This window comes from Dromiciops gliroides, chromosome 6 (genome assembly GCF_019393635.1).
Source record: "Dromiciops gliroides isolate mDroGli1 chromosome 6, mDroGli1.pri, whole genome shotgun sequence".
In the NCBI taxonomy this organism is placed as follows: domain Eukaryota; kingdom Metazoa; phylum Chordata; class Mammalia; order Microbiotheria; family Microbiotheriidae; genus Dromiciops; species Dromiciops gliroides.
The window spans coordinates 228,867,965-228,890,022 of record NC_057866.1 but is presented as its reverse complement, the minus strand read 5'-3'; the positions used below and the strand labels follow the sequence as shown (position 1 = coordinate 228,890,022).

The 22,058-nt window shown below is 39.8% G+C and overlaps 1 protein-coding gene across 2 annotated transcripts in view; it reads right to left on the bottom strand.

The window, feature by feature from the left end:
* Positions 1-22,058, bottom strand: part of PAPSS1 (3'-phosphoadenosine 5'-phosphosulfate synthase 1) — a 138,303-nt gene that overhangs the window by 95,514 nt on the left and 20,731 nt on the right. The window contains exons 2-5 of one of the 2 annotated variants that reach the window (XM_043973386.1): positions 16,903-16,943; positions 8,460-8,574; positions 7,072-7,307; positions 701-839 (exon numbers count right to left, since the gene is read on the bottom strand). In XM_043973386.1, the coding sequence (XP_043829321.1) occupies positions 701-839; positions 7,072-7,307; positions 8,460-8,571 (487 nt within the window). In that variant the 5' untranslated portion in view covers positions 8,572-8,574; positions 16,903-16,943. The remainder of the gene's footprint in view (positions 1-700; positions 840-7,071; positions 7,308-8,459; positions 8,575-16,902; positions 16,944-22,058) is intronic. The other variant, XM_043973385.1, reaches the window with a different exon arrangement.

The window sequence follows — 22,058 nt, the reverse complement described above, 5'->3', positions numbered from 1 at the left end:
GTGCTTATTATATGCAAATTTTATGTACAAACAAGGAATTTTCAGATTTCAAAATTTAGTAATTTCCCTCATTATTATGTGACCTACAACTCCCTTCCCTGGAACACAGGCTTACCACTTTATCTCCATTTAGGTTTCTAAGACTATCAGGTGGGTTATCTCCAATCTGCATAAGTTCTACCCCTCTAGTGCCTAGATCTCAGGAGAATAACTCCCACCAACTAGTAACTCAACAAGTATTTATTAAATACCTGTTATGCACCAAAGACTATGTTAGTTACTGGAAACAAGACAAAAATGGAAACTGTCCCTGTCCTCAAGGATCTTGTTATTCTAACAGGGTGACAACAAATACAAATACAGTGTACAATGTGTAGGGAAGAGCATGAGTAGCAAAGAAGGGGTGGAGGCAAAAGAGAGATTCGAGAAAGGTCATGTAGAAAGTGGATCCTGAGCTGAGTCTTAAATGGAAATTACAGATTCTAAGAGGCAGAGTTATGGAGGGAGTTGCCTCCAGGAAAGGAAGGTTGAGTCAAAGTTGTGAAGTTGTGAAAATCCCCAACAGGAATTGCATTTGCTCCTAGAAGCAACAAGCTGGGGAGTGACTTGAGTCCTTCCCATTTGCCCAAACTGTCAACTTCTACTGTGGTTAATAAGGTAAATCTCTAATGACAACACAGAAAATGTCACCTTTGTTTACCTTTAATTTCTCCTGCTCGAGCCTTTTTGTAGAGTCCTTTGACATCTCTTTCTTCACACACATGCAGAGGAGCATCAACAAACACTTCAAAAAAAGGTAAACTTGCCCCTTCATGAATTTGCCTTGCATTATTACGATCCTTAGGGAAAAGAAAACCATTTTAGGAGTTTAAAAAATTGAGGAAAAAAAACACCTAACACAATCTTATGCTACTAGCTTGGCCAAGCTCCCTTATATTCCCCGGTCAGAGGGAACAACGGATAAATAAGAGCAACTCACTGGGCAAGACTCTGGCAAGTCATTCGGTGTCTGTCAGACTCAGTCTTCTTATCTGTAAAATGGGGATAACAGCACCTACTTCCCAGGGTTGTTGTGAGGATCAAATGAGATGCTATTTGAAAGTGGTCTGCAAGGCTTATTATTACCATTTAGTAGCTACCTCAAGAAAGCAAGCCTGTTAGCTTCTTTACCTAGTTATTTGCCCACGGTCACAAAACTCAGAAGAGGAACTAAATTTGAAAAGGCTCTCAGAACTCCCCTTCATTGAAGGGGTGGTTTTAGCAGACATATAAATGCCTTATCTCAACATGGGCTGGGACTAGATGTTCCCCAAAGCAAAACTCAGGCCTCAGAGCTCAAACTCCAGTGAGAACAAAGACAAAGTATAAAACAAATGAAACTGTAAGAATCATTTAGATCCTAAGACCTTAGAGAGCAAGCACTGAACAAAGCATGAGGACACAGGACTTTACCTCTAGAAACCAGTTTCCATCTTTTCCAAAACTTTGTTTTTTAATCACTTGCACTCCCACATCAGTTTATCATAAAGATCAAGTGAGATGAAGTATATGAAAACCATATAACATTATGATTAGCTACTTGTATTCTTAAATAAAGGTAGTTTTCAATGAAATATAAAATATTTTCAAACAAATAGGAAATATAATTCAGATTTTTGAAATAAATCTCAGTAGATTTCTTCAAGCACACTTATCTTCCCCCATGAGACAAAAAACCAAGTATGTGCTGAATGACTTAAAACTGAATTACATCATTCTTAAAGAGAATCAATTTAAAAATAAGCATCATTAAGCAAATGCTCTGATAGGCACCTGAAACAGCACCTGTTCTCAAGGAATTTGCATTCAAACAGCAGAGATATGTGAATATACCTGCATAAACTTGGAACCATGCCCAAAGGGCTATGGGGCTATGCATACCCTTTGACCGAGCAATACCACTACTGGGTCTGTATCCCAAAGAGAAAAAAAGGGAAAAGGACCCACGTGTACAAAAAATATTTCTAGCATCTCTCTTTGTGGTGGTGAAGAATTGGAAATTGTGGGGATGTCCATCAATTGGGTAATGGCTGAATGAGATGTGTTATATGAATGTAATGGAATACTATTGTGTTGTAAGAAATGATGAGCAGGCAGATTTCAGAAAAACCTAGAGACTTAAGTGGACTGATGCTGAGTGAAGTGAGCAGAACCAGGAGAACACCGTACACAGTAACAGCAACATTGTGTGATGATCAACTGTGATAGACTTTGCTTTTTTCAGCTATATAATGATCCATGACATTTCCATGATGAGAAATACTCTCCACATCCATAAAAAGAACTGTGGAATCTGAATGCGGATTGAACCATACTATTTTTATTTTTTCTTTTGTTTTTTTTTCTTCCTTGAGGTTTTTTCCCTTTTGTTCTGATTTTTCTTTCATTACAAGACTAATGTGGAAATATGTTTAACATGACTGTACTATATAACCAATATCAGACTATTTGCTGTCTTGGGGTGGGGGGAGGCAAGGAAAGGAGGGAGAAAAATCTGGAACTCAAAATCTTATAAAAACAAATGTTGAAAACTATCTACATGTAACTGGAAAAAAAATGAAATACTATTGAAGGAAAAAAAGAATACACATATATATCCTAAATCCACACAAAGCAAGTACAAAGCAACCTCAGGGAAGACTGGCAGCCAAGAGATCAGGGAGGGCTTCATAAATGAGGGGGCCCTTGAACAGTGTTCTTGAAAGCAACTAGGAATCCTAAGATGAGAGCACATTCCCAGTATGGAGAACAACCATATACTGGACCATAGAGTGCATGGAGGGGAGTAATGTCTAATAAGGCTAGAAAAGATGGAAGAGGGCAAAGGTGTAAAGGCTTTAAATACCAAAAGGAAGGGCTTATATTTAATTCTGGAAGTAAGAGAGAGCCACTGGAGTTTACTGAGTAGAAGTGAAACTTTATTAGATCTGCCCTTTAGGAAAATCATGCTGATGGCTGTGTGGACACCAGACTGCAATGGGGATAAATTTGAGGCAGGCAGACCAATTAGGAGGGTGATATCTGAGTGAATGAAGAGGAGGAGATTAGATGAGATATGTGGTGGACATGGAAAAAAAGAAAGATTTGGCAACTGAGTATATCTCTGAGTTTAGGGAAGTGAGAGTGAGGAGTCAACGATATGACACTGAGGTTGCAAACCTAAGTGACTAGAAGATGGTACATATGGCAAAAATAGGGAAGACTGTAAGAGGAGTGGGTTTGGAGAGAAAGAAAAAGAATTTCGTTGTGGAAATGTTTGAGATAATGCAGAACATTTGGTTGAAATGTCCAATAAGCAGTTCATGACACAGGATCAAGAGATTAGGGCTAGATATATCAATTAATCAATAAACATTTATTAAGAGCCTACTATGTGCCGGGCACTGTGCTAAGCAATGAGGATAAAAACAGAAGCAAAAGATAGTCCCTGACCTCAAGGAACTTGCAGTCTAATGGGGGAGACAACGTGCAAGCAAATATATATTTAAAAAAAGCTATAAATAGAATAAATAGAAAATAATTAACAGAGAGAAGGCACTGGAATTAAGAGGCATTGAGGAAGGCTTCCTGTAGAATGTGGGATTTGGGGGCAGCTGGGTGGTGCAGTGGCTAAAGCACTGGCCCTGGATTCGAAAGAGAAAGAAAGAGGGGCAGCTAGATGGAGCAGTGGATAGAGCACCGGCCCTGGAGTCAGGAGTACCTGAGTTCAAATCCAGCCTCAGACACTTAACACTTATTAGCTGTATGACCCTGGGCAAGTCACTTAACCCCAACTACCTCACTAAAAAAAAAAAAGAAGAAAGAGAAAGAAAGAAGGAAAGAGAGAGAGAGAGAGAAAGAAAGAAAGAAAGAAAGAAAGAAAGAAAGAAAGAAAGAAAGAAAGAAAGAAAGAAAGAGGGATTTTAGTTGGAACGTAAAATCCCAAGGAAGTCAATGGAGGAGGGAGTGTGTTACAGGCATGGGGGACAGGCTGAGAAAATACTACAAGCTGGGGGCAGCTAGGTGCCACAGTAGATAGAGCACTGGCCCTGGATTCAGGAGGACCTGAGTTCAAATCCGGCCTCAAACACTTGACACTTACTAGCTGTGTGACCTTGGGAAAGTCACTTAACCCTCAATGCCCCGCCAAAAAAAAGAAAGAAAGAAAATACTAGAAGCCAAGAGAAGTGGAACAGCCAGAAGGCGAGAGGACAGAGATGATAACTGAATCAAGTCAGAGAGAGGAGGTAACGAAGAGAAAAACACCTGAGACAGAGCCCTAGGGCACTGCTTATACCAAGGGGGTGTGGCATGGAGGATGGTTCAGTGAGGGACATCACTGAGGAAACGGGAGGATCACGAAAACCCAGTGAGGAGAAAGTACTCCCAAGGAGAGGATGGTCAATAGTGCTAAATACTGAGAGTAAAGAAGGGGGGAAAAATAAGAGCCATCAGATCTGGCAAATTAAGAGAAGATTGGTCATTCTGAAGAGAAGGATAAAGTGAGAAATCAGAATTCAAGGGTTTTAGAGAAGAGTGAGAAGAGAGGAAATGGGGTAAACATAATCAGCTTTTGCAAGGAGTTTGGCTGAGAAAGACAAAACGGATCACAGGACAAGACAGCCAGTGGGAATGATAGGATCCAGGGAGAGATTTTTTGTTTTGTTCTGTTTTTTAAGGATGGAAGAAATTTAAGCATGTTTGTAGGCAGCAGGAAAGGAACCAGTAGATAGGGAGAGACTGAAGATTCGAATCAGCATGATAGGGGCAATCTGCAGGAGAATGGGAGGTTCAGGTACAGAGGTTGGCTTTGGTAAGAAGGGCTCTACCTCTTCAACATAGATTGGAATGAAGGAGGAGTAAAGGGGCAGCTAAGTTGAGTACTAGAAAGAGCATTAGACCTGAGTCAAGAAGACCCGAGTTTGTATCTGGCCTCAGACAAATTACTAGCTCTGTGACCTCCCTGCCTCAGTTTCCTCAACTGTAAAATGGGATTAATAACGGCACCTAACTCCCAGAGCTGCTGTAAGGATCAAATGAGATCATATTTGTAAAGCACAACACATGGCAGACAGCAGGTGCTATATAAATGCTAGCCATATATAAGCTGCAAGATTACAGGAGATGAAGGAAAGGGATTGGGAGATAAGAAAAGACAAACAGGCTTAGAGCCAAGGGCCTTGATTTTCTCTATAAAGTAGGAGGTGAGAGAATGGGAAGGAGGGGATGCTATACAAAAAGGGACCTGGAGCAAGCACTGTAGGAAGTAGGGAAGAGCATCGATAAGAGAGGAGTAAGAGCTGCCCGCTGAGTAAGAGCCCAGCAGACATTAGCTCATGTCTGGGTAGAATTCTGTCTGCAAGGACAGATGGCTGAAATGACCCACGTTTGGGGTTTGTCAAGGCACGAAGGTGACATGATGAGAAAGTAAGAGATCTGAAGACAGAGCTGAGCATGCCCCTGAGCTTGTTCGCCGTAGGGTTGAGACTGGGGAGGAAAGAGAGCATGGATCCAGTAAGGGCAATGGTCTGGGAAAGGGCAAGCCAACTCACGATCTGTCACAGCCAGGCAGCCACTCAATCGTGCACCAGAAAACAGAAAGGTGAGAGGGATCAGGAAAGGCAGGCCCTCCACACAAAAAGACTGCGGAGCCCTTTACAAAGATGATGCCAGTTATGTAAACAATTACCTCAACTGTAAGTGACGTGTGAAATACACTCCGCATCAGATCATGCCCAGCCTCTAAAGACAACAGGCCAGGATCTTTTAAATTAAATTGCACTTGTATGTAGGGTGATAAAGAAGAGGGACACCAACGAACTGAAGACTAAAAAGTCTCGATGAGCCCCACAACATCAATGATCATAAAAATACTTGGAAGAGCACAATTTATCACTTTCCCAGTGCAACGGGCTTTCACCAAAAATACTCTGAAAGAATGTCTTCAATGAATTCTCTGGTTACATGACCCCCAAATTCTATTATACCTAAGAATACTTAAACTTGGGGTTTTGTAACATAAAATTTACTTAATCTGATTGGAGGAGGTCATACACCGAACAAACCATCACTGCTGTTTAGTCAGTTCAGTCGTGTCCAATTCTTCATGGGTTTTCTTTGGCAGAAATACTGGAGTGGTTTTGCCATTTTCTTCTCCAGCTCATTTTACAGCTAAGGAAACTGAGGCAAACAGGGTTAAGTGTCTTGCCCAGGGTGACACAGATAGTAAGTGTCTGAGGCCAAATTTAACTCATGAACATGAATCTTCCTGATCCCAAGACCACTACTCTATCCACTGTGCCACCTAGCCACCCACCATCACTACAATTTGCCTTTTCATTTTTAATTTTCAAAGTGTATCAATATATAAACTCTTTGCTTCCTCTGCAATTTGCCTTTTATCTTTGCAGAAGCATTGAAATTGAAAGTGGGCATTGAAATTGGCCTCAGGCTCCCTGAGCAGAGCTGCCGCTGCCCCTCCCCCTCCACTTCAGCTGGGGGGGCGGGAGGGCTCTGAGCCAGGCCAGACGAAAGACCCCAGGCCACAAGGAGCACAACACAGGGCTTGGCCAGCCCAGGGGCGGCCAGCCCTGAGTTTCACCTGAGAAAGAAAGTTAATAAAAAGGGATGCTAGAGACGCTTTGGGTGGGGGTGGACTACTGGAGCGGACAGACAGAGAATGAATGGTATGGAGAAAAGGGGACTCCGGAGAACTAAGAGAATGCAAGGAGGTCTATGAGAGAGAGACACAGGGGTTCAGATATAATTTTTCATATAAGTACAGTTATATAATTTTTTAGATTAGTTATGGTTAAAATTTTTTTTACACTTCCCTTAGAGTTAAAAAGTATTACTTATGGGGCAGCTAGGTGGCACAGTGGATGGCGCACCGGCCCTGGATTCAGGAGGACCTGAGTTCAAATCCGGCCTTAGACACTTAACACTTACTAGCTGTGTGACCATGGGCAAGTCACTTAACCCTCGTTGCCCCGCAAAAAAAAAAAAAAGTATTACTTAAAAAAAAAAAATGGCCATTCAAGCCAAAACACCTACCTGGGTATAAGGAGATATAAAACTGGTGATACACACCAGACCAGCATCTGCAAAGAGCTTCGCAACCTCCGCAATGCGGCGGACATTTTCTTCCCTGTCTTCTGGAGTGAAGCCCAGATTTTTATTGAGACCTTGACGGATGTTGTCGCCATCAAGAGTGTAGCATGGAATGCCATGGCAGACCAAATATTCCTCCAGTGCCATGCTCACTGTGGTCTTTCCTGCTCCAGACAAACCTGGGAATTGAAAATCGCCAAGTACACTTTAGACCAGGGCTCTTCACCTGGGATCTATGAACTCTTTAAGTTATTTCCTTTGAATTCTTCCAGTTTTTGTCATACTTACTGCACTGTACTGTAGCCAAAGGAGTACTACTACCAAGGCAAAAGGATTATAATGTCTTCATATAATAAATAGATTTAAATGTCATGTTTAATATTTGCACAGCACTTTAAATGCGTTACCTCATCTGATCCTCACACAACAACCTGATGAAGTAGGTGCCATTAATGTGCCCATTTAACAGTAAATATATAGTTGGAAAAGAGAGGAGAGTTTAAGAGACAAATAACATCATAGCACATCAAATAGTTTATATGTTTAAATTGTTTTAGATGTAAATATGTCTAAATAGTTTGGGCCTTGCGGAATCCCTAGGAAGGGACCCCCAGAGGTCTGCAGACCATACTTGGAGAACCACTGCTCTAGATTATACTCAGACAGTTTTCACTTTACAGAAATTCAAATTACACAAATTCTACTTTCTTTAAAGAATTCTGAAAGAAATCCACATTCCAAAAAAAGGAGAAAAAATACCTGTGTTAACTTTACTGTACGGTATTGTATTTGTTCACTCTCTGTTCTTGGCCCTTAACTTGCCACTCTGAAGTCTCCCACCCACCCCATCACCACCAAAAAATAATAATTACGACAACAAAAACATTAGAGATGACCAACACTTGACAGATCAGGAGATTGGCTTGAGACCTCCTTCCGGTGCCAAGAGAGGAGCTTTGCCCCACACATATCTGTTTTGTCGGTGTGTACTTGAGGAGCTCATATCTGTCCCTGGTCCCCACATCATCCATCCTCTCCTGTCTGTATCTGCGTCCAGCCCCAACATCTGTCCTCCTCCCCAATGTGTTCTTCCTCTTGGTTCCAGGCAGTCCCCCCAACCTCCACCTCATGGCTGGCTGCTGCACCTTTCTCCTCCTACTCTTACTACTGTCCCAGGACCCCACGTGTCCTTGAACCATGTGCCAGTCCCAACCCTCCACAGGCAAATTTACATTACAAGAAAATTGCTTTACATAGAGGTGTGTGGAACAGTTCACTTACAGTGTTTATACTTGATCTAAAAATTAATTTGCAAGACAAAATGACTATACCTGTTAACCAAACTGTACAACCACGAAATCCACCTCTGGTCCCCACAACTTGACCTCGTTTATTCCTGCTGACATGATGTGCTTGGTAAGTGACATTGGTTGCCCTCTGCATCCCCTATAAAAAAAGAGAGAGAGAGAAATATACTACTTTTATAAGATTTTTCCAAAGTAAAGACATATTCAATTCTAGTACCTAAGGTACTCCTCCATAAGCTGGATAAGGAAAAAACTGAACAAGGAAGGTAGACCAGTGGTTCTCATGATGTGGTTGGAGGACCCCTGGAGGTCCCCAAGACTCTTTAAAGAGGATTCTCAAGATCAAAACTATAGTCACAATAATACTAAGATGTTTTCATTTCTTTTTTTTCTAATATTAAATTTATTTATTTATTTAGAATTTTTCCCCAATTTACATGTATGAAGAAATTTTCGCATCAATTTTTAAAACTTTGTGTTCAAAATTATCTTCCTCCCTCCCCACCCCTTAAGAATTCAAGTAATTCAATATGTTATACACGTGCAGCCATGCAAAACATTTTCACATTAGTCGAGTTGTGAAAGAAAACAGACAAAAAAACTTTAGAAAATGGAACTAACAAAAAATATATACTTCAATCTGTATTCAACTACCATCAGTTCTTTCTCTGTAGATGAATTTCATTTTTCATAAGTCCTTTTTTTGTTGTTGTTTTTTGTTTTCACAGGATTTTTAGTTCCAAATTTTTTTCTCCCGCCCTTCCTTCCCTCCCTCCTCCCCAAGATGGAAAGCAGTCTGATAAAGGTTGTATATATACAATCACATTAAACATATTTCTACATTAGTCATCTTGTGAAAGAAGAATCAAAGATCAAAGCACAAGGGAAAAACCTCAAAAAAGAAAGGGGGGGGATGGTCCAAAAGAGGAAACAGTATGGTTCAATCTGCATTCATAATTCACAGTTATTTTTTCTGGATGCTGAGAACATTTTCTATCATGAGTTCTTTGAAACTGTTTTGGATCATTGCACTGCTGAGAAGAGCCAAGTCTATCACCCTTGTTCATCACACAATGTTGCTGTTACTGTGTACAATGTTCTCCTGGTTCTGCTCCTCTCAGTCAGGATCAGTTCATGTAAGTCCTTCCAGGTTTCTCTTAACTCCTCCTGCTCATCATTTCTTACAGCACAATAGTATTCCATTACATTCATATACCACAACTTATTTAGCCATTCCCTTGATTTCCAATTCTTTGCCACCACAAAGAGAGCTGCTATAAATATTTTTTGTACATGTGGGTCCTTTTCCCTTTTCTATGGTCTCTTTGGGATACAGACCTAGCAGTGGTACTACTGGGTCAAAGGGTATGAACAGGCCCATAGCTCTTTGGGCATAGTCCCAAATTGCTCTCCAGAATGGTTGGATCAGTTCACAGCTCTACCAATAATGCATTAGTGTTCCAATTTTTCCACAGCTTCTTCAACATTTATTATTTTCCTTTTTTGTCAGCTGATAGGTGTCAGGTGGTACCTCAGAGTTGTTTTAACTTGCATTTCTCTGATCAATAGTGATTTAGAGCATTTTTTCATATGGTGTTTTCATTTCTAATACAGTAAATGTTGATGGTTATAGTTCACAATAACAAAAGCTCTTAGGGGAGAGGCAGTTCTTAATTTTTTTAGGAGTGTAATGAGAGTCCTGAGACCAAAAGTTTGAGAACCACTACCCTAGACTACAACTTATGTTGTGTCCCATGTCACATCTCAGGAGAGACACTGACAAAGTACAATACATGAACCAAGATTGTGAGAACAGAATACCATGTATCATATATGGATGGAAGAACTGAAGGAACTAAAGTCAGTTAGACTGGAAAAGAAAATACTTGAGAAAAAAGGATGAGACAAAAATCACTGGTTTCAAATACCTGGGAGGAACATTAGATTTATACTTTTTTAATCCAGAGGGGAAGAGTAAGCCTAAGATATTGAAGTTTTTCAGGAGCAAAATTTCAGCTCAGTATTAGAAGCACTTTTCTTTTCATTAGAGTAGCCCAAATATGGAATGGGTTATACTATTTATTAGACTGTAAACTCCTTAAGGGCAGAGGTGGGTTTGGCTTTTCTTAATCTCTCTTGTCCTTAGCACAGTGTCTGACATGTAGCAAACACTGGATAAATGATAGCTGACATTAAATGTCACACAACTCAAAATATTCCCCTCCAATTCTAAGGTCTTTTCAAGGAGGCCAGAAACTTTTTTTCAAAAGCCAATGGCCTGAGGCAGCTAGGTGTCATAGTGGATAAAGCACCAGCCCTGGATTCAGGAGGACCTGAGTTCAAGTCCCACCTCAGACACTTGACACTAACTAGCTGTGTGACCCTGGGCAAGTCACTTAACCCTCATTCCCCCACCAAAAAAAAAAAAAAGCCAATGGCCAGCAAAATACTAAAGCAAACCTTTCATAACAGGAATTTTTGTCTGCTACTTTCCCAGTAATCAAACTTATAGTCTATTAAATAACAAGAAGCCACTTGACTGGTTAAAATAATAGCACTTTCAAAATTTAAGTCCTTTCTTTTCCAAAGTCAATAAGGTTAAATTTTCAGTGGATTTTTTTTTCTCAAAACAAAGAAATAAGGCAAGTTCTATGGGATACATCAGACCTTGGAAAAGGTTAAACAGGAATCAAAAAAAGACTCATGATGGAAAATACTCTCCACATCCAGAAAAAAGAACTGGAATCCAGATGTAGATTGAACCATACTGTTTCTACTTTTTTTGTTTTTCTTTTTGGAGGTTTTTCCCTTTTGTTCTGATTCTTCTTTCACAACATGACTAATGCAGAAATATGCTTAATGTGATTGTACATATATAACCCATATCAGATTGCTTTGTGTCTTGGGGAGGGGAGAAGGAAAGGAGGGAGAGAGAAAAATTGGGAACTAGAAATCTTATAAAAACAAATATTGAAAACTATTTTTACATGTAACTGGAAAATAATAAAATATTTTTATTATTAAATAAAATAAAACATGTTGATAAATCAATTTTAAAAGTCATAAATATCATTAATGTTCAGAAGTTCAAGAGTGTGGATACATGTGATAAAGGTCTTCATTTGGCATGAAATGTATCACTACTCTTTATGAAAACATGTTTTTGTCCTACATCTAAATGACCAAATCGCTCTTAAAACAGGAAAGCACAATTTATTCCAATTTAATATAAAACATAAGGTGCATTGGTATCACTCATTTGATTGTATTAAAACTCATTACTGATTTATCTTTGTAAGACAAAGTGCTCTTTGATTCCCACCAAACACACATCAGACACAGTTTTCCTTACTGTGAGAAATGGGTGGTTGTCTCCTCTCAATGTGGATATAACAGTCAGTCATACTCCTCCTGACCTGTTTGTAGGACAAAGGTCTCAGATCCCCTCCTCCCCCTCAGGTTAACAAAATCACAGGGTTCAAAGAGCCCTGGTCTCAATAAGGTCCACTCCTGAGTTATGCCCATACAAGGAAGAGGGGTGGGAATACTGCGTTTGATGAGCTAGTTTTTGCTCGTAGATTGTAACCCTTGAGTAATTGGACCAGTGATGAAAAAGGGGAGGGTCCATTCGAGTTAGGGACTAGGGTATAAAACAGGGCCTGCAAGCCCCCTTTCTTTGCACCCACTAGCTGCACACTAGGGTGCCTCCTTCTCATGAAAAGGAAATAAAGAGCATTTGTCACATCCCTGTTGAGTTCCTGAGAATTATTGAGAAGAGGATGGGTTTTTTCCCTCACACTTATTAACCTAAGTGGACAAAGAAAATGAATGGGGAACAATATATACGCTAAAGTTGAAAGCTCAAATTTAAAAATAAATCCAATTTCAAAACAATATTAAAAAAAAGCAAATAACTTTTAGCAAGACTTATATGTAAAATTCTTTATTCCTTACCCAAAACAGATGAGGAAACAGAACACAATTTGAAGTCACCTCTCTCTACTTCTCCCAAGAAAGCTCCCAGAGAGAAAAAGAGAGACACGTTTCTTTCTATTGCAACCAATTTGACCTTAATTTCATTCCACATCCATTTATTAAATGTTTACTGTGTATAGAAGACAGAGTTAAGGACCAAGGGAGATAAAGCTTAATTAGGACAAGCCCTTCTCTCGGAAGTAAACAGTCCTGAGACTGACAGATTCTTAAAAAAGCAAACTGTCTTTGGCCTTTCTTTGTATCCCCAGTGCTTAGTACACAGCATGCATATAGAAAGTTACTTAATAAATACTTGTTGACTGAATAAGACACAAACATAAATAACTGTAATACATTAATATATGAAAACTGCATTAAAAGTGCAGAACAATGCTATAAATGGGAGGAGCGGGGGAGTCATTACTTCCACGTGGACTATATAGTGGATAAAAAGCTCAGAGTCTAGAATCAAGATGTGTATTCAAATTCTGCCTCAGAAACTAACTAGCTGTTTGACCCTAGTTAGGACACAACCTCTGTCTCAGTTTCCTCATCTTAAAAAGAGAGAGTTGAACTCAGGAGGATGCCCATAAAGCTCCACATAAGAAATGGCTTCTGAAATGTTAGGAATTAAATAGAAGGGAAAGGGAGTAGTGAGCAAGAAACTTAGCAACAAGGAAAAGATACTTGAATACAATGAATTAAAGCACATGCCTGCAACATCCGGTTTGGCTAAAGGACAGAGTAAGTGCATAGAGAAGAATGTGCCAAGCTGAAGGAGTTGGGTCAACAAGCACTTATGAAAAGCCTACTATGTGACAAGGCACTGAGCTTGGCACTGAGGCTCACAGTCTAATGGAGGAGACAACATGAAAACAATTATCTATGAGCAAGATATATGCAGAATAAACTGGAAATAATCTCAGAGGGAAAGGCACTAGCATTAAGGGAGGAAAAGGGCCAGGAAGTAGGCTACTTTCTTCCCAGCTTCTAAAGGAGAAAGTTGTATGTAATAAGTGGGGGAAGAAAATTAAGCTGAAGGAGGAATTGTGAAGGTGATTTTCAAGGGCTCTGAAACTATGAAGAAGGTCAAAGACTGAATCTGAGGAGAAAAAATTTGGAAGATTGAAGAATGCAAAGGAGAAGGGCTTCAACAAGGTCAGGACAGAGGGATGAGCTGTGCAGAGGATCTGAGAAGAGGGGAAAGCAGAAGGGGGCAAACCCTGGGGACAAAACAACAGCAGATTCAGCAGCTAAAGATATTTGAGAAGGATCAAAGAAGGGAAAGACATAATGGATAAAGGACTAGGCTTGAGAGTAAGAAAGACCTGGGTTTGAATTCTGTCTCAGAAATTTACCAAGCTACTTGAAACTCCCTGAGTCTCCGTTTCAAATAATAAACGAAGGGGATAAGCACTTATTAAGTGCCTATTAGAAGCCAGGCACTGTGCTAAACACTTTACAAATATCTCATTTGATCCCCATAATAACCCTAGGAGGTAGGTGCTAGTATTATCTCCATTTTACAGTTGAGGAAACTGAGGCAGATAGAGATGTCTCAGTGTCGTGGGCTTAGCTGCTTGAGCAATTGACTTGCCCAGGGTCATACAGGTAGTAAGTCTCAAGCTGGATTTAAACTTAGGATTTCCTGAGTCCAGGTCCAGTGTTCTATCTACTATACTACCTAGCTCCCTCTGCCATACCTTCCAGCTCTAAATTTGTAATGCTGAGTCTACTTCCTAGCAATGTGACCCTGGGCAAGCATCCACGTGAGGGAAGTTCTATCTCCCCCAGGTACCACTTAGAACAGAACCACGAATTCCTAGCATGGGAGCAGGCTGGAACAACTTTCAGAACCAGCTCCCAGAGAAAATGCCATCAAATGAGAAGGAATCAGAAAGTGCTCAATAGAGAAAAGTAATGAAAAGAGACTAAAATTACCAAAGATCTCAAGAAGAAATAAAATGGAGTAAAGAATTTGAGCATAAGCAGATAAATCAAAACGGCAGATATTAACAATAGAAGGGAATATGGCCTCCAGATAGGTTAAAGAGTACAGAGATCTATGATAAATTATTATAAGACAATGGAAAATGAATCAATACCTGATGAGTCAGAGAATTCTGTGGATTCCCAAGACAGCATGGCTCCACAACAAGATATTATTGAATGGTTTTTAAAAAAGAAATAAGAATTCTGAAAAACCACTCCAATAACTTCTGGAACTCAGCATTGGTGATGTGTCAAAGGCTCATTTATTGTCATTCTCACCCCTCATCCATCTGGTGGAGTAACCAAGGATGCAGGTTTTCAGAACTGCTTTTATCTCTTCCCATCCCTAACAGGCGAAATGGCCCCTCCCTTTTTCAAGGGTTACAATCTATGAGGAATTTCCACCCCTTTGCCAAAAACTTCCCATTGGAAGTTTCACCATCCACTCTCCCAGATGGAAATCTCTCAATCTGCATATACCAGGGGATCATTCTGAGAGGAGTCAACCTATCCCCCAATTCCTCACAATTCTGAAAGAATTTATGACCTGCAAAGCAGAAATAACTGGCAGAACAGAAAAACCCAAATCCATGATGGCAAGTCTCATAAAAGAAATAAAAGGGGGCAGCTAGGTGACGCAGTGGATAGAGCACTGGCCCTGGAGTCAGGAGGACCTGAGTTCAAATCCGACCTCAGACACTTGACACTTACTAGCTGTGTGACCTTAGGCAAGTCACTTAACCCCAATTGCCTCACCAAAAAAGAAAGAAAGAAAGAGAGAGAGAGAAAAAAGAGAGAAAGGAAGGAAGGAAGGAAGGAAGGAAGGAAGGAAGGAAGGAATTAAAATAACTGATTGGGAAAGCATAATTTTCACATAAGCAAAAAATGCTGATCCTGAAAACTGGAGGCATAAAGACAATTTAAGGAATATAAGATTTCCTGAAGAACACAAGTCAAAACCTTGTAAGACCATAATGCAAAAAACAATAGAAGAAAAACTACCCAGAACTTCTGCCAATGAAAAGAATTCACAAATTACCTCCAGTTAAAAAAACAAACAAAAAAACCCCTATGCTACATAATGGTTAAGTTCCAAGAGTTTGTAGCATAATGGTAATGTGTCAATAGTGGTTAAGTTTAACAATTCTACTAACAAACAAATTGTTCAAGTAACCAGGAGAAAGACCTTTAATTTTTTTTAAAGGGGGGGAGAGGAAAAGGGGGAACCTATTAGTCACTTAACAGAAACTGCAAGAGGGAATGGAATGACGTGAGTGAAAAAGCAAAGGAGTTAAAGATACAACCCAAGGTGATCGATCTATCCTGAAAATCTAAGACTGATGTAGGAGGCAAAAAATGGGTTAACAGAAAAACCCAAGCTCTAATTTAGATATGAGCTCTAAAACAGATTCAGACCCCAGTTAATGGATAACATAAGACTTGAGTCTTCATTAATACAAGTCCCACATTAATCAGCACCCGTAACAAGAACATACAGAGGCAGGTCATAGAGACCTTAACTATAACAATGATACACTGGCAGGGTATAGAAACTCAAACTGAAAAATGAAAATATTTTGAAACTAAGCATGGGAATCAAAAGGTGACATGCACAGAAAAGGCCAAATTTGTCCCCAGATTCACCTTATGACATGTAAACCCCAAAAACATACCTCTAAAAAGGTCCATGATGTAGGAGGCAAAAAGGGGTTAACAGAAAAACCTAAGACCCAAGCTTTAATTCAGATATTAGCTCCAAAAGGGAGTTAGACCCCAGTTAACGGATAACTTACAAGTCAGAATGCTAAGTTCTCTTACCCACAGAAATCAGTACCCATAACAGGAACAGAAGAAGAGAGACCATGATGACCTTAAATAAATTGACAGGCTATAGAAACCTAGACCAGAAATAAATGAAAAATGAATGTTTTGAAATTAGTCATGGGAATCAGAAAGAAATATGCACAGAAAAGGCCAATTTTGTCCCCAGATTCAATTTATGACGTGTAAACTCCAAAAACACACCTCCACTGAAAAAGGTACCAGCCTCGGGGGTTGGCTTAGGACCCCAGGAATTCCAAATTAGGATAAGCCCTCCCCTGTAACACCCCAAGGGGGAGAATATTATAATGAGACTGATAAATCAATTTATCTGTACTATAAATATAATTTCTTTTCTTTCACTATTCGAGAGATACCTATCCATTATTCTGATTCTCTCCCTGTGGTCATTCACAGTATTGCAACAAAACTTGGGAAACTGAGTCACTGAGTCTTGTAATTCTTTTGGGACAACTCACGATCAATTTGACCCTAAATCCATCCCACATCAAGACTATTAATGGAATAAAAAAAATGGATGTTCAATAAAAGAGGATTTCAAAAATATTTTAGGAAGAAAATCAGACCTTAAGAAAATGGGTGGCGCAGTGGATAAAGCACTAGCCCTGGATTCAGGAGAACCTGAGTTCAAAACTGACCTCAGACACTTGACACTTACTAGCTGTGTGACCCTGGGCAAGTCACTTAATCCTCATTGCCCTGCAAAAAAAAAAAAAAAAAAAAGGTTTGCTTTTCAAACAACCCAGACAAAAGAAATACAAAGTAGGGTAATGTAAAGGGCTAAAATTCTAGCTATACTATCTAAAATCTAATGAGTAGTCGCCAATAAATAATAAGCTTTAGGGGCAACTAGGTGGCACAGTGGATAGAGCACGCCCTGGAGTCAGGAGGACCTGAGTTCAAAACTGACCTCAGACACTTAACACTTTGTGTGACCCTGGGCAAGTCACTTAACCCCAACTGCCTCACTAAAAAAAAAAAAAAATTATAAGCTTTAGCAAGAGTATTTAAGTGTTTAAGTATTTATTAAAGAGCATTAGGATTAGAGAGAAAGGTAAAAATCTAACTATTTCTAAGAGACCCCATCATCCAACCCGCCATGGCAAGGTCAGGAACCAAAAAAAGAAGAACCCCTCCGCCAGTGTCTGCTTCCTACTTCATGTTCTCCTCCCAGAAATAGGAGGCTCCTCAAGTTGATTGGCTGGTAGTTTGATAGACAGTACCCACAAGCAAACGTCAGGTCCTGACGCCAAGGACCTGACCGCATGGCTTGCCCTCAGACACCTTCTCCTCATGGCAGAGCTTTCCTACAATAACTCTCCAGCAGGTGGCATCATTCCAATCATTACAGTAAACAAACACAGTGTGAGAAAATGGGTAGTTGTCTCCTCTCCATGAGGATATAACAGTCAAGCATACTCCTGACCTGTTTGTAGGACAAAGATCTCCTCCCCCTCAGGCTAACAAAATCACATGGTTCAAGGAACCCTGTTCTCAATAAGGTCCACTCCAGAGCACCCCAGAAGTTCTCTGGGGCACACCAAGGAATCTTGTCCTTGAGAAACTAAAGCAGAAGACAGATACGCCTAGAGAGATAAGCGGAACCAGATTGGACTGAGCTAGCTTCTGGACCTCCAACCTTCATTCTGATCTCCCTTAGCCCTGGGGAGATAACATTGGGTGTGGCTGCGGCCTTTTGTGTCCTGAAGAGAGAGATGGCTTGAGAGATCCTTAGCCACCCCTCACCCAATTCCTCTAGCCACCACCAGTGGGGGATGGTCCTCCCTCACTAAAGGAACTTTCCACAGGCAGATGGTCACACCCCCATCAGCCCCCTATAAAAGTACCTGCCTGTCTCCTGCTCGAGGAGATTGGTACCTCAGAGCCACGTGCTTTGTTCCATACCTATCTCCCCATGAGAAGTCCAAGGATTCCCTTCATGGTTTCCCTTCCCTCCCCACTTCCCCTCCCTTGCCCCTAAATAAACTACCATTTTATTCTAACTGCTTTTGTGTGCAAGAGGGTATAATTATTTAAAGAGAAATTCCTAAAAACCTCCACCCCTAACCCAACTCATACCTCATTTCCCCTATAACATATCCATATAAGGAAGAATAGGTCCACTCCTGAGTTATGCTCATATAAGAAAGAGGGATGAGAATATTGCGGTTCCGATTAGCTAGTTTTTGCATGTAGATTGTAACCTTTGAGTAATCGGACCAATGATGAAAAAGGGAAGGATCCGTTCGTCTTAGGGACTAGGGTATAAAACAGGGCCTGCTAGCCCCCTTTCATTGCACCCACTAGCTGCACACTAGGGTACCTTCTTCTCATGAGAAGGAAATAAAAGAGCCTTTGTCACATCCCTGCTGAATTCCTGAGAATTTTTGAGAAGAGGATTGGTTTTCCCTCGCACACAGCAACCAAGAAGGACAACAAAGAGACCATTCAGAGATTTTTTTTTTCTCTAAATGCACACAAGGAGACAAGGGTGAAAGCACAAGGCAAACAGAAGTGGTAGTAGAGAAACAAGCCTGAAACACAGTGGACAATCTCACTCACACAGGACTCAGTTGGTTTTGTTACAGGACTGAATGACAGAATGGGAGGCTACAGAGGATGAAGATAGATAGGATATATTCTATTCAAGTCAAAGGATGGCAATGAAGGAAAAACAACTCCTGTAACTTCTTAGAGAGGAGAGATTACAAGAGAAGGGGTCAAGTGACAAAGAGAGGGATTGAAAAGAGGGAAAAGAAATAAGGAAATCTTGTTTCAGTGATGTATGAGAAAATAATTATTAATAATGGTTTCTTGGGGGGACCCAGAGATCAGTTCTTCAGTCCTTTCCTCCAGAAAGTTCAGACCTCCTTGCCAGGGACAAACCCCAGGGAACAAAAGAATTGGAGATTGATTCTTTTGTCTAGCCTCAGAGAAGGACCTACCTACATAATGGACTTTGCCTTGGGCAACTTGAGAGAGGGTCTACTCCAGATGTCTTCAGTAAGGTTGATTTTAATTTAGACCACCCTCAAGTCAGGTCAACCAAAGAATTGAATGATGCAAACCAATTAGGTTTGATCAATGTATAATGACCCACCTCTATCAAAAGAGGATAAAAACTAGCTGACTAGCACTTGGCTCTCTATGGATGCTTGCTCTGGACCTACTCTCTGAACTGGGTAGGTTTTGTAGGTCTTCTGACCTCTCCTTGAGATTTCAGAAAGACAGCATGGGTCTTCTGAAGCTTTTCTCCTGTTCCTGCTAACTCCCACATGGTTAATTCTTTACTGGCATATATAATATTAATTTTTTTTTTTTGCAGCCAATGGGGGTTAAGTGACTTGCCCAGGGTCACACAGCTAGTAAGTGTCAAGTGTCTGAGGCCGAATTTGAACTCAGGTACTCCTGAGTCCAGGGCCGGTGCTTTAACCACTGCGCCATCTAGCTGCCCCCTATAATATTAATTAATAATAAATGTATATTGTCAAAACTGGTACAATAGCAATTAATTAATAAAACACAGTTGTAGCTTAATTAATAAATTTATAAAAAACACAGTGGAGGTACCACTGATGGAGAAGAGAGAGATTATATAAAGGGAAATTTGGACCTTACAACATGTACAATCTAAAGAGATTTGGTGCTTAGAGAAACCACATTATGTCGCAAAACAAAAGGAATCAGACTAGCTGGAAACTCTGATACTCAGAAGAGCAGAAGGGCAGGGACCTAGGGGAGATTTCAAGACAAATTGGTGAGGGGTGAATTACCATCAAGAGGACAAAGATTAATAATAAACTTCATAATCAAGGACATGGGAAACCTTTTTTTTACTTTGAGACAATATCTCTCTAGTTCCTTCAGGAATTAGTATTTTTAAAAGCAAGGTACAAAAGAAAAAAGGGAACCATAACAAAGTAACAAAGGCAAGAACAAAAACAGTTTAAATGAAAGAACTCAAAAGCAGTAGCTTCCATGAGGAGTATAGAAACTAAATCAAAACTTGTAAGTAATACGGGCCTGAATTAAAACAAATGGAAAGGGAAGTTAAATAAATGAAGAGAATAAGGGAAAGAAATTTTTTTGAAACTAAAAAAACTAACAAATAAAACAAGTTCAATGGAAGGAGAAGTGAGATTTACTTGACTATGTAACAAAGAGAGGAAAAGGAGGGGAAGGGAGGAAGACTTAAACAGGAAGGTAAAAAGCAAAGCAAAAATGAACCTAGTAAGTTAGGCAAAACTCCAAAACTAGGGAGAGATGTAAAGATCAAGAAGAGCATAATTGAGAGTGAAGGGACAAAAGGCTGTAGAAATAGGGTTGTAAAAATAGAATAAGTTAAAAGCAGGAAGGTGGCACAGTGGATAGAGCACTGGCCCTGGATTCAGGAGGACCTGAATTCAAACCCAGTCTCAGACCCTTGACATTTACTAGCTGTGTGACCCTGGGCAAGTCACTTAACCCCAACTGCCTCACTCCCCCCCCCAAAATAGAATAAGTTAAAATAACTAAAAACATAGTATTGTGTTTACAGAGGAAGGGGGAAAATATTCTAATCTGGAAAGAAATATTAGAAACAAATGGAGGAAAATATAAAACTAACTCATAACTTTAAATGTGAATGGATTAAGCAATCCAATAAAATGAAAAAGAATGACAATTTGGATAAGAAAACAAAAGTCCACATATTTTTGCTTAAATGTTTCAAAAATGACACACACAGAAAAATGAGAGATTGGGGGAAAAAATTTTAGGAGTTGCAACCATGCTAGCAGAAAAAACAAAAAGAAGCATTCAAAATATAAAAAAGGATAAAAGAAACTACATTATGCTGAAATGAACCATACTCAATAAACCAACATTAAATTTGTATGCTCCAGCAGACAATTCAAATATCATGGAGCCACAGTCAGGATAACACAAGATTAAGCGGCTTCTATATTAAGGCACAGGAGACCTTGGAATACAGTGTTCTGTACAGCAAAGAAGCTAGGATTACAAGAATCACCTACCGAGAAAAACTAAATAAAATAATACTTCAAGGGGAAAAAAATAGATATTCAGTGAAAAAGACCAGAGCTAAATAGAAAATGTGACTTTCAAATACAAGAGTCATGAGAAGCATAAAAAAGAAAACAGGAAAGAAAAATCATAAGGGATTTAATAAGGTTAAAATGTTTATCTTCCTACATGGGGAAATGATACTTGTAACTCCTAAAAACTTTTTCATTATTAGGGCAGTCTAAAGGAGTATACATAGACAGAGAACATGGATGTGAGTTGAATATGAGAAGATGGGGTTTTTTTGGTTTTTTTAATTTTTTAAATAAGGAGTAAGGAAAAAAGAATGCACTGGGAGAAGGGTAACAGGAGAGGTAAAATGGGGCAAATTATCTGACATAAAAGAGACCCAGAAAAGATTTCATAGTGGAAGGGAAGATGAGAAAAATTGAAAGGTGAGAAGGGAAGAACCTGATTCTCCTTGGAATTGACTCAAAGAGGATATAGAAATCTACCTTATCATACAGGAAAATAGAAGGGGAAGGAGAGAAAAGGGGTGGGAGTGAAGGCGAGCTGACAGAAGGGAGGGTGGACTGGGGGAGGTAAAAGTTAAAGCAAAATACTTTTGACAATGGACACAGCGAAAGGAGAAAGAGAGCAGGATAAACAGGGAAAACAGGATGGAAGAAAAAACATAGTAATCATAACTAAAAAAAATTTACAGAAAGTTTCTCTGATAAAAATCTCGTTTCTCAAATATATAGAGAACTGAGTAAAATTTATGGAAATAAAAGCCATTCCTCAAGTGAT